At 52.8% G+C, this 13,418-nt stretch overlaps 1 protein-coding gene across 4 annotated transcripts in view; it reads left to right on the top strand.

The window, feature by feature from the left end:
* The window catches only part of DLGAP4 (DLG associated protein 4), a 92,769-nt gene that overhangs the window by 14,208 nt on the left and 65,143 nt on the right, over positions 1–13,418 (top strand). The window contains exon 1 of one of the 4 annotated variants that reach the window (XM_027078390.1): positions 8,389–9,407. The exons of the other annotated variants lie outside the window; for them this stretch is intronic. Coding sequence (XP_026934191.1) covers positions 9,377–9,407 — 31 coding nt within the window. The 5' untranslated portion in view covers positions 8,389–9,376. Of the gene's footprint in view, positions 1–8,388; positions 9,408–13,418 lie in introns of those variants that run through there. 4 annotated transcript variants of the gene reach the window in all.

Here is a 13,418-nt window from a genome sequence, read left to right as displayed (position 1 = left end):
ACAGTCTCATTTTCAGGTATTGAGGGTCTGGTCTCATTTCAAAACATCAGTCTCATCTACTTCAGACCTCATGCACCTGCAGCTAGGGCCTGACTGGGCTCAGAAGCCCACAGTGGGGAGCTGGGCGTGGTGGTGAGTGTCTTCTCTGTTCTTGTTCATCAGTGGCCATTTCTGGTTCCTCCAGGGGGAGGGGAAGGTCGCTAGTGCAGATGTTGTCTGGCATCAGGAACATCTGTGTGACAGATGCCACCTGCTAGCTCTTTCTCTTAGGTGGTGCTTTCAGAGTTTCTCCTATCTTGCAGGGCCCTTGTGGTGTCTTCTTTCCCAGCATGGGCAATCCCCCTCCAGGCCACTGCTGCTTATTCTGTCTCAGCTTCTCCAACCAGTGGTTGCCCTCCTCCGCACTCAGCCTCTTTTTGCCAGGGGACCTGGCCCCGCCAGGCAGGCATCTTGGGCAGACTCCTCTGATGACAGCTCCAGCCCTACTGTCTCCCTCAGCTCCCGCTTTACCCATGTGAAAATGAGGCCTGTGCCTTGCAGAACTCTGAAAGTATAGGCTGGTCTGCTACAGCCTTCCTTCTAGACCTGCTGTCACAGCTAAGCCTGTCAGCCTCTCCACATTAGAAGTCTCCAAAGCAGGTGTCGGGGTCCAGTTTCTTTGGCCTCCAAATCCAGGGTATCCCTGCCAGGCTCTCCCAGGCACTCTGTTACAGTCTTATAAGAGTCTCAGGTAAAGGATCAGATTCCCCACATCATCAGGCCCAAGGAAAGTTCTCTAAGCAGGAGGTGGGCCTGGGGAATCAGATAGCACATCAACAATTTTCTTCAAATAAACCTTCACTCACCAGTCTCCCCCGACCCCAATCACTCATGAATGGACTGAAGATGGGTGATGGGCTACATGTCCCAGAACTGTCTGGGTCCCTGTATTGGTCAACTATTGCTACAATAGTGCTGCAAAGCAAACAACTACAAAATCAGTGTAATACAACAAGTAACATTTATTTCTTGCTCCCAAGTTTGTGGGTCAGCAGGAATGGCTCTCCTCCACATGTTTCTCACCCTCCTCCTGGGACCAAAGTGTCCTCCTGGGAGCAGTGGCTTTAGCAGGGCATGTTCTTCTCATGTTGATGGCAGAAGCACAGAGAGCAAGCCTAACTACACAGGCACATTTCAAGGTCCCTGCTTGCATAATATCTGCTAAAATCCTATTAGTTAGAGGAAGTCATAGCTCAAAAACAAGGGATGGAGAACTATCCTCCCACCGTGTGGACAGAGGAAGGGGTGAAGAATCAGGGTCAGTAATTCAATTTACTGTGGTCCACTTTCTTGGCCACATTTATTCGTGTCCCTCTCACAGAAAATACCCTTATCCCAAAGATCCTGAAAAGACTCATCCAATCATAACATCAGGATCTCATGGTACACCTGAAACTAATATAATATTGTAAATCAACTCTCCTTGAGTAATAAATAAATACATGCATACATGCACACATACATACATACATACATTTTTTAAAAAGGAAAAAACATCTCATGATCTGTGTCAGGTATGGATGTGACTCCTCTTGATCAAGCAACCTAAAATCTAAAATTAAAAAAAAAAAAGATATCTACCTCCCACCTCCCAATCCCCCCACACACACACCCAGCATACCTTGGTAAAATAGGGACAGGATGACTGCAGTCCACACTCCTGTTCAGAAAGAGGGAGAAGGGGTTCAGAGACTTACTGATCCATGGCCATTCTGAAGTCCTTCTGGGCAGATGTTGGGCAAATACTCTGGGAAAGGGAATGTCTCTTGACTAGGCCCAAGCTCTATGCTCTGGGGTTGATTCCCTAAGCCATGGTTTTCCGTAGCTCTTGGCTCTGCTCTCTGAAAGCCCTTTCTTTTCCATTAGCCTTGTTGGCATTGTCTAAAGAAAGCATTGGAGAATAGGCCTTTGGGCAGCCAAAGAGCCTTCTTTGTCTGCTTCCTGCCTGAAGAAAGTTAGGGACCCAGTTGTCTTTTTACATCTTGAGTGGTCTCGGTCCCTTGAGCCTCAGCTGATCATAGTTTTGGCCACACACCTCCCTCAAACACTTTATGGGTTTTCTATGTATTTGATTCCACTTAACCCCATGTACCAAAAAGCACACCCACAATTATTTTTGAGTCATGTCAGTCTCTCTCAACTCAATTATGATGACTTTGGGTGCATCAGGCCTCTGTGGGGCCATGCTCTTAAGCTTTCTAGAAGCTCTTTTGAGCAGCTGAGAGCATCTACTGAATGGTACCTTATTATTTTAGAGTATTAATAAAAGATGTCATAACCACATCCTTGATTTGATCTGACCCACATGCTGTATCTTAAGGCCATGACCTTGGTCTGATCTTTGTCCCCAGGCTGTATATTAATTTGAAACTGATTTACTGGCTGGAGAAGCTGGAGTTGACTGATCTCTTGTCCAACTCAGCGAGTTCTGGGCTCTCTGTATTCCTTCTAAACACTCCCTGTGACACTCCCTATTTCTTTTATGAATTCCTCTTTCTTCTAAGTCCTTAGCAAATTCAGCCCAAAGGAGCCAGCTCTTGCTTTCAACATTTTACCTGGAAACTCTCTTGCCCAAATCCATTGGTTCTCTTCAAGTTACTGTAGATTGACAGTTTTACCAAGCATTTTGTCTGTGCAGAGTATGGGTAACCTTTTTTCAAGCTTCCTCTAACGGTTTGCTCACTGCTCACCACTTGGTCCCAGAGCCGATGCTACATATTTTTGTTTTTGTTGCTTATACACCCCACTCTTGGTACCAATTTCTGTATCTATCAACTATTATCGCAATAATGCCGTGTAACAAACAAGCACATCTAATGTCAGAGGCACACAGTAATGCGCATTTGTTCTCATTCATGAGTTTTTTGGTTGGCTGGTTCTGCTCTGCATGGCCTATATTCTCCTCCTGGAACCAAAGCGCACTCCTGGAATCAGTGCCCTAGCCAAGGCATGTACTTCTCATGGTGGTGGCAGAAGTATAAGAGGGCAAATCCCACGGTACAAGCTCATTTCAAGTCTCTGTGTCACACCTGTGAACATCTGGTTGGTCAAAGCAAGTCACATGAGCCCAAAGCCAAGGTCCAGGGAAATACACTCAACCTTTTGTGGGAGAAACTGCAGTTACATTGCAAAGGGCATGAACACAGGGAAGGGTTGAGAATTGAGGCCAAAAATTCAATCACACACAAAAAAAATTCAATCACGGCCCCTTCAGCACATCCTGTATGAATAATCCAGCATTTCTGGCTTTAAATGTAGGGATGTGGGGCTCCAATTATTCTCAGTTTGGGAACTTAAGCCCAAACCAGGATACTCAAGAAAGTACTGGTAGCAACATCTGACACCTACCCAGACATGTGTGCACATATATACCTACTTATGGACATATATAAGGTTCTGTACCCTTAGACCTCTTTCTCTGAAAACATATAAAAACACATGCACACTGATATTCTCACATGCACAAACATACACCTAATCTCTACATACAGTTGCACATGCTCTCACATATGTGTGTGTCTCCTTCAAGGCTCACGCCACCTCCACACCTGTGAGGAAATCATGCCCCTAACAGATTGGAGCCACCAAAACAATCCCCCCTACCCCGTGTTTCCCCACTCAGCCCTGCCTCCAGGTCTCCATAGTGACTACTACGTAGGTGCTCCTCTCTCCTCCAACCCCTGATCCCCTCAAGCGCAGCAAGTAAACTCACCTGCCTTGCAGGGAAAACCAAAGCCACCAGATTTTTCAGACCTGTGCCCAGAGCTGCAGTTGGTCCCTACAGTACCTTAGTGCTGGGTTAGGAAAGACACTTAACTGTCATCTATTATCATGATGCACAATTTTTATTAGAATAATGTCCTTTACTGCCATCTGCCACAGATGTGTCATAATAAATATACAATTCGATTATGTCTGTGTTGTGAACAGCACCCCCCTTATACGTGGCACCCTTCATCAGTGTAAAGCTCGCACCACCATCCATGGCATTCCGGCCCGTAACTACCTCCCTCCTCACAGACACACCCCACCACCCACAGGTACACCCTCCCTCAGACACTGTCTCCCTGCAGGGGTCACCCTTGCTCAGAAGGCTGCCCCCTGTCCTCAGCATATGTCTCCAGGAAGTGAGCAGTCCGGGGCCTGTCCCCCACCTAGGGCTGTTCTGAGCCCCCAGTCGCTGAGGGGCATGAAAGCTCTTTGTCACCCTCACATGGGCACATATGCTCTCAGGCCATATGCCAGCAGGTGGGTGGATGTGAAGGCCACTTACTGAGATGGTGAGAGCCTGGGAGGGGCGGGCCCCTCCGGAGTGGCCCTGGGCAGGGCATGGAGCTTGCCCACCCCCCAACCCGCTTGCTGGGGGCTGACCAGCTTCCCAGCTGTCAGCACCCCCTCTGTCCCTCCCCTTCTCTGACCCAGATTCCACATTCCAGAAATAGCTCTGGCAGGTGACTGGCAGGCAGGGTCGGCCCCAGCCAGGATGGTGGGGGAAACAGAAGCTTCACTACATACACATGCCCCTCCCCAGCCAAAGGACCTACCTGGGAGGGCCCACGGGGGTGCCATTACCCCCTCAGTCTGCCCCATCCTGCCCCCTCTCTCTCCACTTCTGAGAAAGAAAAGAAAGAACAGAGAACGCGCTCCGTCCCACTCCTCCCTTTGCTGACGCTGCCCATCCCCCATTAGCGCTCATTCTCCCTTCTCCCTCCCTTCCTCCATCCTTTTCTTCCAGCTTCCCCTCCCCTCCATCATCTTAACCTTCTGTCTGCCTGTCTCCCTCAGCCCTGTTTCTCCCCCCCAGCCTCTCTCCCTTTCTTTCTTCTAAATTTCTGGCCCTTCTCCCTCCCCAGCCTCCTTTCTGTGTCTCTCCCACTCCCTCTGAATCACAAGGGAGACTGTGACAACACCTAGGAGCGGTGGCTGCTGGGTGGTACCTGCCACCTACCCCTGCCCCGCACCAACTGCATTCCCCGCAGCTGCACATGAGTACACGTGTATACACGCGCACATGTGCACACACCTGGAGTCACTCTCTGGCAGCGCTTGGGATAGGTTTCTGGACTGGGAAACACACTTGCTCCTTGCTCAGGGGCCCTGAGTTCTAGTTTCAGCTGTGCTGTGTCACTCTGGGTGGGTCCTGACCCCTCCCTGTGCCTCAATTTCTCCATCTATGTTGTGAGGCTTGGGTTTGGGGACCCCCAAACACCTCCTATCTGAGTCACAGAATGCTCTGTCCTCCCTTCTTTGTCCCCTCTCCCCTCCCCCAGAACTCTCCCAGTTTCTTCTCTGATTTACTCTCTCCTCCATAGACACAGGAAGGGAGGCTGACAAAATTCCAGTAAGCAGCCAAACTTCCAGGCAGCCTTGTCTCCCAAGCCCTTTCCCAGGCCTAACCCTCCACAATCTCCGGTTATTACACTACAGGCTCCTATCAGGCTGGACACTCCAATCCCCAGAATATCAGGGCTGAGAGGAACCTGAAAGACCATCATGACCAGAGATGCAAATAGACTTCAACTCACATGTCATCTCTGATCCCTGGAGCTCGGGACTGAGATTGGGTTAAGCAGAGAGATGTGTCACCATCGATCAGTGATAGCTACTTTGTCCAGAATGTTGCACTTATCTGACGTTCCTTATTTAGCCCAGTTAACCACACACACACACACACACATACATGTTTACAGATACTTTACAAAGAAACTGTAGCCTAGAGGAGGTGAGTGTCAAGTCAGGGTCACCCAGTTAGAAGGTCAAGGAGCTGTTTCCCACCTCGGTCTGCCTGGCTTGAGTTCCCCATTATCGTGTGTTGGGGGGGCCATCCAAGGTCCTGGTAAAGAGATGCAGTGGGGTCACAGGAGTTTCAGGGAGAATTATCTGGCCACATGGGCAGGATGGATTGGAAGCTGTGCAGTGGTCCAGGCAAGGCACAGTGAGGCCTGGGCAGGGGCCATAGAGTCAGAGAGTAATGGGAGTGTCCAGGAGGCCTTCCTAGAGTGAGAATTCCCACCTCCTGAAATAGGCACCTCTCCCCAGAGGGCACTGGTCAGAAGGTGGCTTCCTCCCACAGCCCCACCCAGCCGTGGACCAGGAAGTTCCTGGTTAACTGGGTCACTCTCCTAAGTCCCATTTTTAGGCAGACCCACTGAGCCTTCTGGGGGAAATAGTGATTGGGCTTAAGAACTGGTGGGCAGGCTGGGAACCCCAGCTTTGAGATTCTTGAACAAGAATAATTCCTTACTCCCTCAGGGGTAGAGAGATCAGGCCAAAGGAGGAGAGACTAAGGTGCTTAAGTTGAACCTCGGAGGCCCTGAGGCCATAGTTAAGGGCAAGAGCTTTGCAGTGAGGCAGCCCTTTCATTGAATAGATGCTTACTGATAACCTCAATGGGCCAGGCTCTGCTCTAGGCACCAGGGACACATCAGTGAACAAAAGGGAAACCTCTGCCTTCATAGAGACTACATACTTTTTTTGGGGGGGGCATATGGGGGGAGGCAGACAAAACAATAAGCATAAATAACTCAAATAAGTATGTGGTTTACTGGCAAGTAGTGTAGGGCAAGGAGTACTGGGAGTGCCGGCAGCAGGAGGACAGGGCTATTGCAGCATAAACAGGGTACCAGGATAGAACTCACTGAGACAGATGTTTGAGCAAGCACTTGAAGGAAGTGAGGGAAGGAGTAGTGCTGGGGAGGTACTCCAGGCAGGGAGAAGAGTGGTACAAAGGCCCTGAGGCGGGAGGGTGCCTAGTGCATTGGAGGAGGAGCAGGGCTGGTGTGGTTGGGATGGAGCAAGACAGAGTCAGGCCTGTGCTTTGGGGCTTCCTGAATTTTCCTGAGTAATCAATCTAAAGATAAATACTAAGTGAATGGTATAGGTGTAGCATAGTGACTGTGAGACGGGCAAAGTAAGCTAATATTTTCGAAGTGCTTAGTACAGTGCCTGGCATCAAAAAAGGCTCAATAGCCCTCAGTTGCTTTTGTTACTATTACCTTTATGCAAGACAGTGGTATTGGAAAGACTGTATCATCTTCTTGAGTAAGATGCTTTTTAAGAAAAATTTATTTATATTTTTGGTTGCGCTGGGTCTTCGTTGCTGCGCGTGGGCTAGAGAAACTAGTTGTGGCGAGAGGGGGCTACTCTTCGTTGCGGTGTGCAGGCTTCTCATTGTGGCGGCTTCTCTTGCTGTGGAGCACAGGCTCTAGGAGCATGGGCTTCAGTAGATGTGGCATGCGGGCTCAGTAGTTGTTGCACATGGGCTTAGTTGCTCCGCGGCATGTGGGATCTTCTCTAACCAGGGATTGAACCAGCGTCCCCTGCATTGGCAGGCAGATCGTTAACCACTGCACCACCAGGGAAGTCCCTTGAGTAAGATTCTTTTCTCCACTTTACATTTGGAAAAGAGATGCACAGAGAAGGGAAGGGACTTGCCTAGGTCACCCAGCAAGGCAGGTGGGGGAGCAGAAGCTGGATCTGCAGGTAGGCGCAGATGAGGGATGAGACCCCAAGGACCAGGACTGTGAGTAAGGGGACTCGCAGGGGAGAAGTGGGGAACTGGGAAGGCCATGAGCCACGAAGGGAGTGATTTATGAATTCAGGCAGCTCCTACTGCACTTGGCTCTCCAAGGCATCCTGGATGTGATGGTTTTTACTATGGAGGAAATGAAGGCTTAGGAGGTTGAATGAGTATCTTGTCCAAGGTCACACAGCCCTCCGGAGTATGAGCAGGGATTCTAACCCAACCTGGAGGACCTCAGATGAGCACAGCAAAGTGAGGATGGAGTAGAGGGGACAACTAGAAACACTTAGGACGTACAGTCGATAGTACCTGGGGAGCTAATCTGACCACACAGAGATGAGAAGACCACCTCAGACTGCTTGCTCTGAGCCTCAGTTTCCCCTGGGAACAGCCAGGTGTCGCCACGGTAAACTGGGCAGATTCTGCTGGCCGCTCTCGCGTCAGGGAGCATGCGTCTGGTTCCAGCTGGAACCGGTTTGGTGGGGGCGGCTAGAGGGGCGGAGTCCCCCGTGCTTAGGCATGCGCGTGCTGACGTGGGCGCGCGCTCCCTCTCGGGGTCGGGCGGCCTGGGCGTAGGCTGGACTGAGCGCCCCGCGCGCTTGCGCACACGCCCCTCCGCGCGCGCGCTACGGCCACGTGCCGAGAGGGTTGCGCGCGCCCCCGCCCATCCCGGGAGTCCCGAGCGACGCGCGCGCGCGTGACGCGGGGGGCGGGGCGGGGCGGGGCCGGCGCGGGGCTTTAACCCAGAGGCCCCGCCCCTCGGGCGTACAAAACCGGAGACTCGGGCCGGGCCGCGTGAGGGAGGAGGGTGAGTGCCCGCCACTGGCCGCAGCTGCCGCCAGCCCGTCGGTCACTTCGTCGGTCTGTCCGGTCCACGTCGTCGCCGCCGCCTCCTCAGCCCGGACGCCTGGGGCCCGCCCAGCGCCGCCCGGAGCAGCCGCGGCCCCGCGAGGAGACGGGCGCCGCCCCCGCCCGGCCCTGCCCTGCCCCCGCCCTCCTCCCCTTCTGTCCGTCCGTCCGTCCGTCCCCCCGCCCGCTCGCGCTTCCGTCCTTCTGTCCGGCCACCAGCCCTCGGGCCCGTAGCCCCGCTCCGCCCGCTTTGTCTCTCCCTGGCTCGCTGTCTCTTTGTCTCTGCCCTCGCGCTGCCTCCCAGCCCCTCCCTCGCTCCCCGATCTCGGGTCCCCCTCAAGGCGCTCGTCTCATCCCTCAGAGCCTACCCCCTCTGAGCGCCCCTCATCTTTGGGGACCTTTTTTTTTCTGAACACCTTCCACACTCCCCCAAGGCTCTCCTCTGAGCTTCCCGCACATCCCTTGAGGGTCCTCCCTTCCATCTGTCCCCCCAAATCCTGGGGGTCTTGCCTCCTCTTAGCCCTCATTGCTTCAGGGTTTTCCCTCTTTTGGTGTCCCCTGTATACGCTGATACCTCCTAGATCCCTTGGGGTCTCTCCTTGGGACCCCCAAAGCTCCCCAGCTCCCAGACTTCAGCGCCCCTCCCTGCCTTCCCTTCGTTTGTCCCCTGTCGCTCTCTCCTTGTTCTCTCGGGCCTCCACGCTCCTCATTCCTCTGGGTCGGGGCCCCCTGCTTTGCTCTCCCTGCCTCTCTCTGCCCCCGCATCTGTCTTGCTGGTGTCGCCACTCGATGTCTCTTGCGCTGCAGACCTCCCTTTAAGGCTACTCCTTTGCCAGGGCTCTTGCCGCTCCCCCTTGCTTTCTCTGCCCCCGTCCCCTGTCTCCCCTTCTCTCTGCTCCTGTGTCTCTCCCTCTCCCCTTTTCTGTCTTTGCCGGTCTCTGGGTCTCTGACCCCCATCCGGCCCTCATGGCTTTGTGTCTGGAGCTCTTGAAGCAATGTGAGTGGTGGGGTGTCCGGGTCTGGCTGGAGTGCGCCCGCAGGCTGGCCGCGGCCGAGGCTCCATGGGGTTGGCGCTGGGGCGAGGGCTGGCGCTGGGGCAGGAGGCTCTGGGGCCTCCCCACAAACGGGGCAAGGAGGGAGGGGCCAGGCTGTCTGGCAGAGATGGGAGGGGGAGCCTTCCTGCTCTGAGGCTTCTGCTTTAGTTGCTTGTGTGTGTGGACGGTGCCACGGGCTGGGCATCCCTGCCCGCTTGGCCCTGCATGGCCTGGCATTTTGTGATTGCTTGTGGGCAGGCCTGGGCTATTTTGGAGCCAGCAGGATGTGATATCACTTGGGCGTTTATTTAGACCCGATTGGGGGTGGGGACTGCGTTCTTGCCAACTTGAGTGATCAAATTTTGCATGGGGGGTGCGGCCTCCTAGGCAGCTGGGCTGTGCGGTTTGTGGCCAGAACTTTGCCAGCCACCAGACTGGGCAGGTGAACCAGGGTCTGTGCTGCCTTGGTCTTGTGGAGACTGTCAATCAGGGTGAGGGGAGAGAGGGGTTGTTTTTAACCTGACCACCCTTGAGGATTGGGTTTGGTGGTCTAAGACCTCTGCGGCCAGCCTCAAGCTGTGTGACTTTGAATAAGACCTTCAACCTTTCCAAGTCTCAGTTTCTCCATCTGTAAAAAGGGAATAATTATGGCAGCCTCACAATGTTGTCATGACAATCAAATGAAACATCTGTAAAGACACTTCGGAAGCTGTCAGCCTGTCTTTAAACTGAGCCCCACAGAGGGAAAGCAGCTTGCCCGGGGCACACAGGCTAGTTCATGGCAGAGTTGGGACAGGGATCCAGGCCTGGGACTCCCCAGCCCAGAGTTCTTTACCCTCCCCCCACTCCATTGCCACCTGGTTGTTCAGAAATGCACCTGCCCTTCCAATAGGGCAGGGGGCAGGCTGCCCCTTTTTATGCCCCCATTCCTGGTTGCTCTTTGCCAGTTTGTAAAGATAGGTGGGTGTGCCCAGCTGGATGTCTGTGCTGGAGACAGTTGGATGTTCCATGTTCCATCCTGTTGTTGTTTAAGGGTGGGCCCTGCTTGGCCAGTGGCACTTGGGAATAAAGTCTGTCAGTTTGTGGCTGTGAGCCCCACCTGCTTTTCCAGCTTCCCATAGAGTGGGGGAACAAAGGCTTCAGCTGAGAGATGCTCCACAGACAGCTGGGGTCTGCTTTCAAGGAGCCTCAGATGTCCCAGAAGTTTGGAGCAGGAGATAAGATCAGCTATTGTAGCCCCCTCGTCTCAGGAGACCAGGGACCCACAGAGGATTTCAGCCAGGACTCCTGTGTCCTCTGCCGTAGCACTGCCTCTGAGGAGGTCGCTGTCTGGCTGGTGTCACCTGCGCACTGGTGTATAATGACAGTTTCCAGCATCCGTTGACCTTTTACTGTGGGCCCTGAGCTTGACACGCTACACAGACTACTTGCAGCAGGGAGGAGAAAGGGCTTGGTCTCTGGCCTGAAAGTGGAGGGAATCAGGGTTGTGGTCCCCACATCTCACCTGTCAGGGAGGCTGCTTTCGCCTGGGCTTCAGCTTCCTTATCTGTAAAGTGGGAATGATAATCCTTGTCCTGAGGCTGATTCTGAAATCATGGAATCCCTAGAGAAATTGTGTGAGGCAGAATGCCAGGGTTCTATTCTCGGCTCTGATGCTAAGATGCTGTATGACTTCAGACAAGTGTCTTCCTCTGTCTGTATTTTTCCTTCGAAAAAATGAGGAAGCTGGTTGTTGTGCTCTCTTAGGTGCTTCCAGCCCTGACATTTGAGGATTTTAAGGTAACTGAAATGCCACCTATTTGCACCTACATCTTATCTTACCTGTTAAAAGTGTGCTTGATCACAAAATAAGAGGCAGAATGTGTTGAGTGCTGCCAGATGTGTGCTGATAATGTGCTGTGGCGTTTCATCGGAGAGAGATCTTGTCCGGGCAAAGGGATCAAAACGGCTTCCAGAAGGAGGCAGTGCTTGAGCTGGACCCCTATGCCAGACATGTTCTGCCTCTTATACAAACTGTTCCAGAGAAAGAGTGCGGGTTTTCGGGCCGCAGACACCTGGTCTTGGTTGGTCTGCATCACTCGCTGCCTGTGTAATCTTGGGCTAGTTACTTTCTTTGAGCTTCAGTTTCCTCATCTGGACGCAAGATAATCATAATTACACTGCAGGGTTGTGGTGAGGATTAAGTGAGATTCTACATTAAAAAATAGTACACAGTAGGCGTTTAATAAATGTGAACTTTCACCTCGGGATAATATCTGGATCCCTTTTTGCTTTGTGGGAACAAGGCAGAGGCCCAGCCTCTCCCTCTACCCGCTGTGGCTGGGGTTCAGGTAGCAAGGAAAGCACCTCCTGGCTGTTCTAATATGTTAACAGCAGTGATCCTCTAACCTCTCGCTATGTGGGACATTGTGTAATCTGCCAGGCTCTTTCCTTTCCATTGTTCCTCACAACAGCCCTGGGAGGAAGTCAGAAGCCAGTGGAGTTCTCCCTGTTTCATGGGTGAATGAAGAATAGGGGCCCAGGGAGGGCTTGCGCCCAGGCCTCTTGACTTGGCTCCCCCTGTAACCCACAGCGTTGCTCCACATTTATTGCTGCTGCCCGGTAGCCTACGGCTAGGGCTGCCTTCTCTGGATCTGGCGTCTGTTCTGCAAGGAGGGTTTGTTTGGCATTTCCCCAACCTCTGAGCTCATCTCAAATTTAAATGGGACTAGCTTGAGGTTGGGTGGGGACTGAGTCACCACCTTCCCCGGCTTTCTCGTCCTGAGCAGCAGCCAGACACACCCAGAGGGCCACTGCCGTAGACCTGCTGGTTGTAGACCCTGCACACAACAGGCTTTCCTCCCAGAAGCTCGGATGGCTCAGGAATGTCTCCCTCTGGGCTCTCAGGGGAAGGCGGCAGTGGTGGCTCCATATGTATTTCTTCACCTCAGGGCTCTGGAAGGACAAGCCACACAGAGCTGTTGTTGCCTGGCCTCTCCTGCTCCAAGCCTTTATTTGTGCTGTACCCTCCCCCGTGGTGCCGTCTCTTCCCTTTGAGGCCCACATTGTCAAATGCCACCTCTTCCAGGAAGTCTCTGATTGGTGCCTCTGGAGTCAGACTGTGAATTCGGTCCCAGGTCCATACTTGCTGAAAATGTGACCTTGGAGATCACTTTACCTCTCTGTGCCTCAGTTTCCTCATATAAAAATTAGGCTCCTCATCTTTACAAAGTTCAGGTTCCTGAGCTCTATCCCCAAAGATTCTCATTTGGCAGGTCTGGGGGCAGGAATCAGCTTTTTAAACCAGCCCTCTGGAGGAGTCTGATGCTGAAACCTGTGGGCCACACTCTGGGTAAAGCTGAACTGAGAGTTTCTCCGGTTGGTGTCACAGTTTGGCTTGTCCCTGCTGTGTGACCTTGGATTGGTCGACTTTCTGCGCCTCAGTTTTCTTCCCTGTCAGACTGGGATGGAAATGCCTTCCTCACAGGTTGCTCTGAGGATGCAAACTCGTGTTGTAAAGGCCCCTCAAGAAATGGGAACCTGTCTGCTACACTGCCGTTCACTGGGTGTCGGGGACTGTGCTAAGCACTTTCTGGCATTATCCCACTGCATTATTGCAACAATCCTATGATACAGGTCCCAATATTATCCCCATTTTACAGGTGAGGAGACTGGCCCCTCATCATGGTCTTTGTTTCAGGCAGAATTGATTGTTTCCAGAAGCAGATTACCCTTCCCCTGCTCAGTCCCAGCAGCAGACACTGTCAGACCTGGCCAGGGTGAGGGCTGTAGAATTGAACATCTGGGCAGGAATGCAATCCACTCGTCAACAGGAACTTAATGAGGCTATCGAGGTGTGAGGTGTGAGTGCCTCTCAGGTTCCCAGGTTTCCCCGTCCTGGCTGTGGCTGCCTCGCCTCCCTCAGCCTATCTTGGAATCAGCTGGTTCCTCACCCACCCACTCCTGGGAACCAGGGCTACCTTAAAGACAAATAA

The sequence above is a fragment of the Aethalodelphis obliquidens genome, unplaced genomic scaffold (genome assembly GCF_003676395.1).
Source record: "Aethalodelphis obliquidens isolate GAN/ISIS:26980383/991018 unplaced genomic scaffold, ASM367639v1 scaffold42, whole genome shotgun sequence".
Taxonomy (NCBI): Eukaryota; Metazoa; Chordata; class Mammalia; order Artiodactyla; family Delphinidae; genus Aethalodelphis; species Aethalodelphis obliquidens.
Note: the sequence above shows the minus strand (reverse complement) of the source record. Positions and strands in the feature narration are given on the sequence as shown.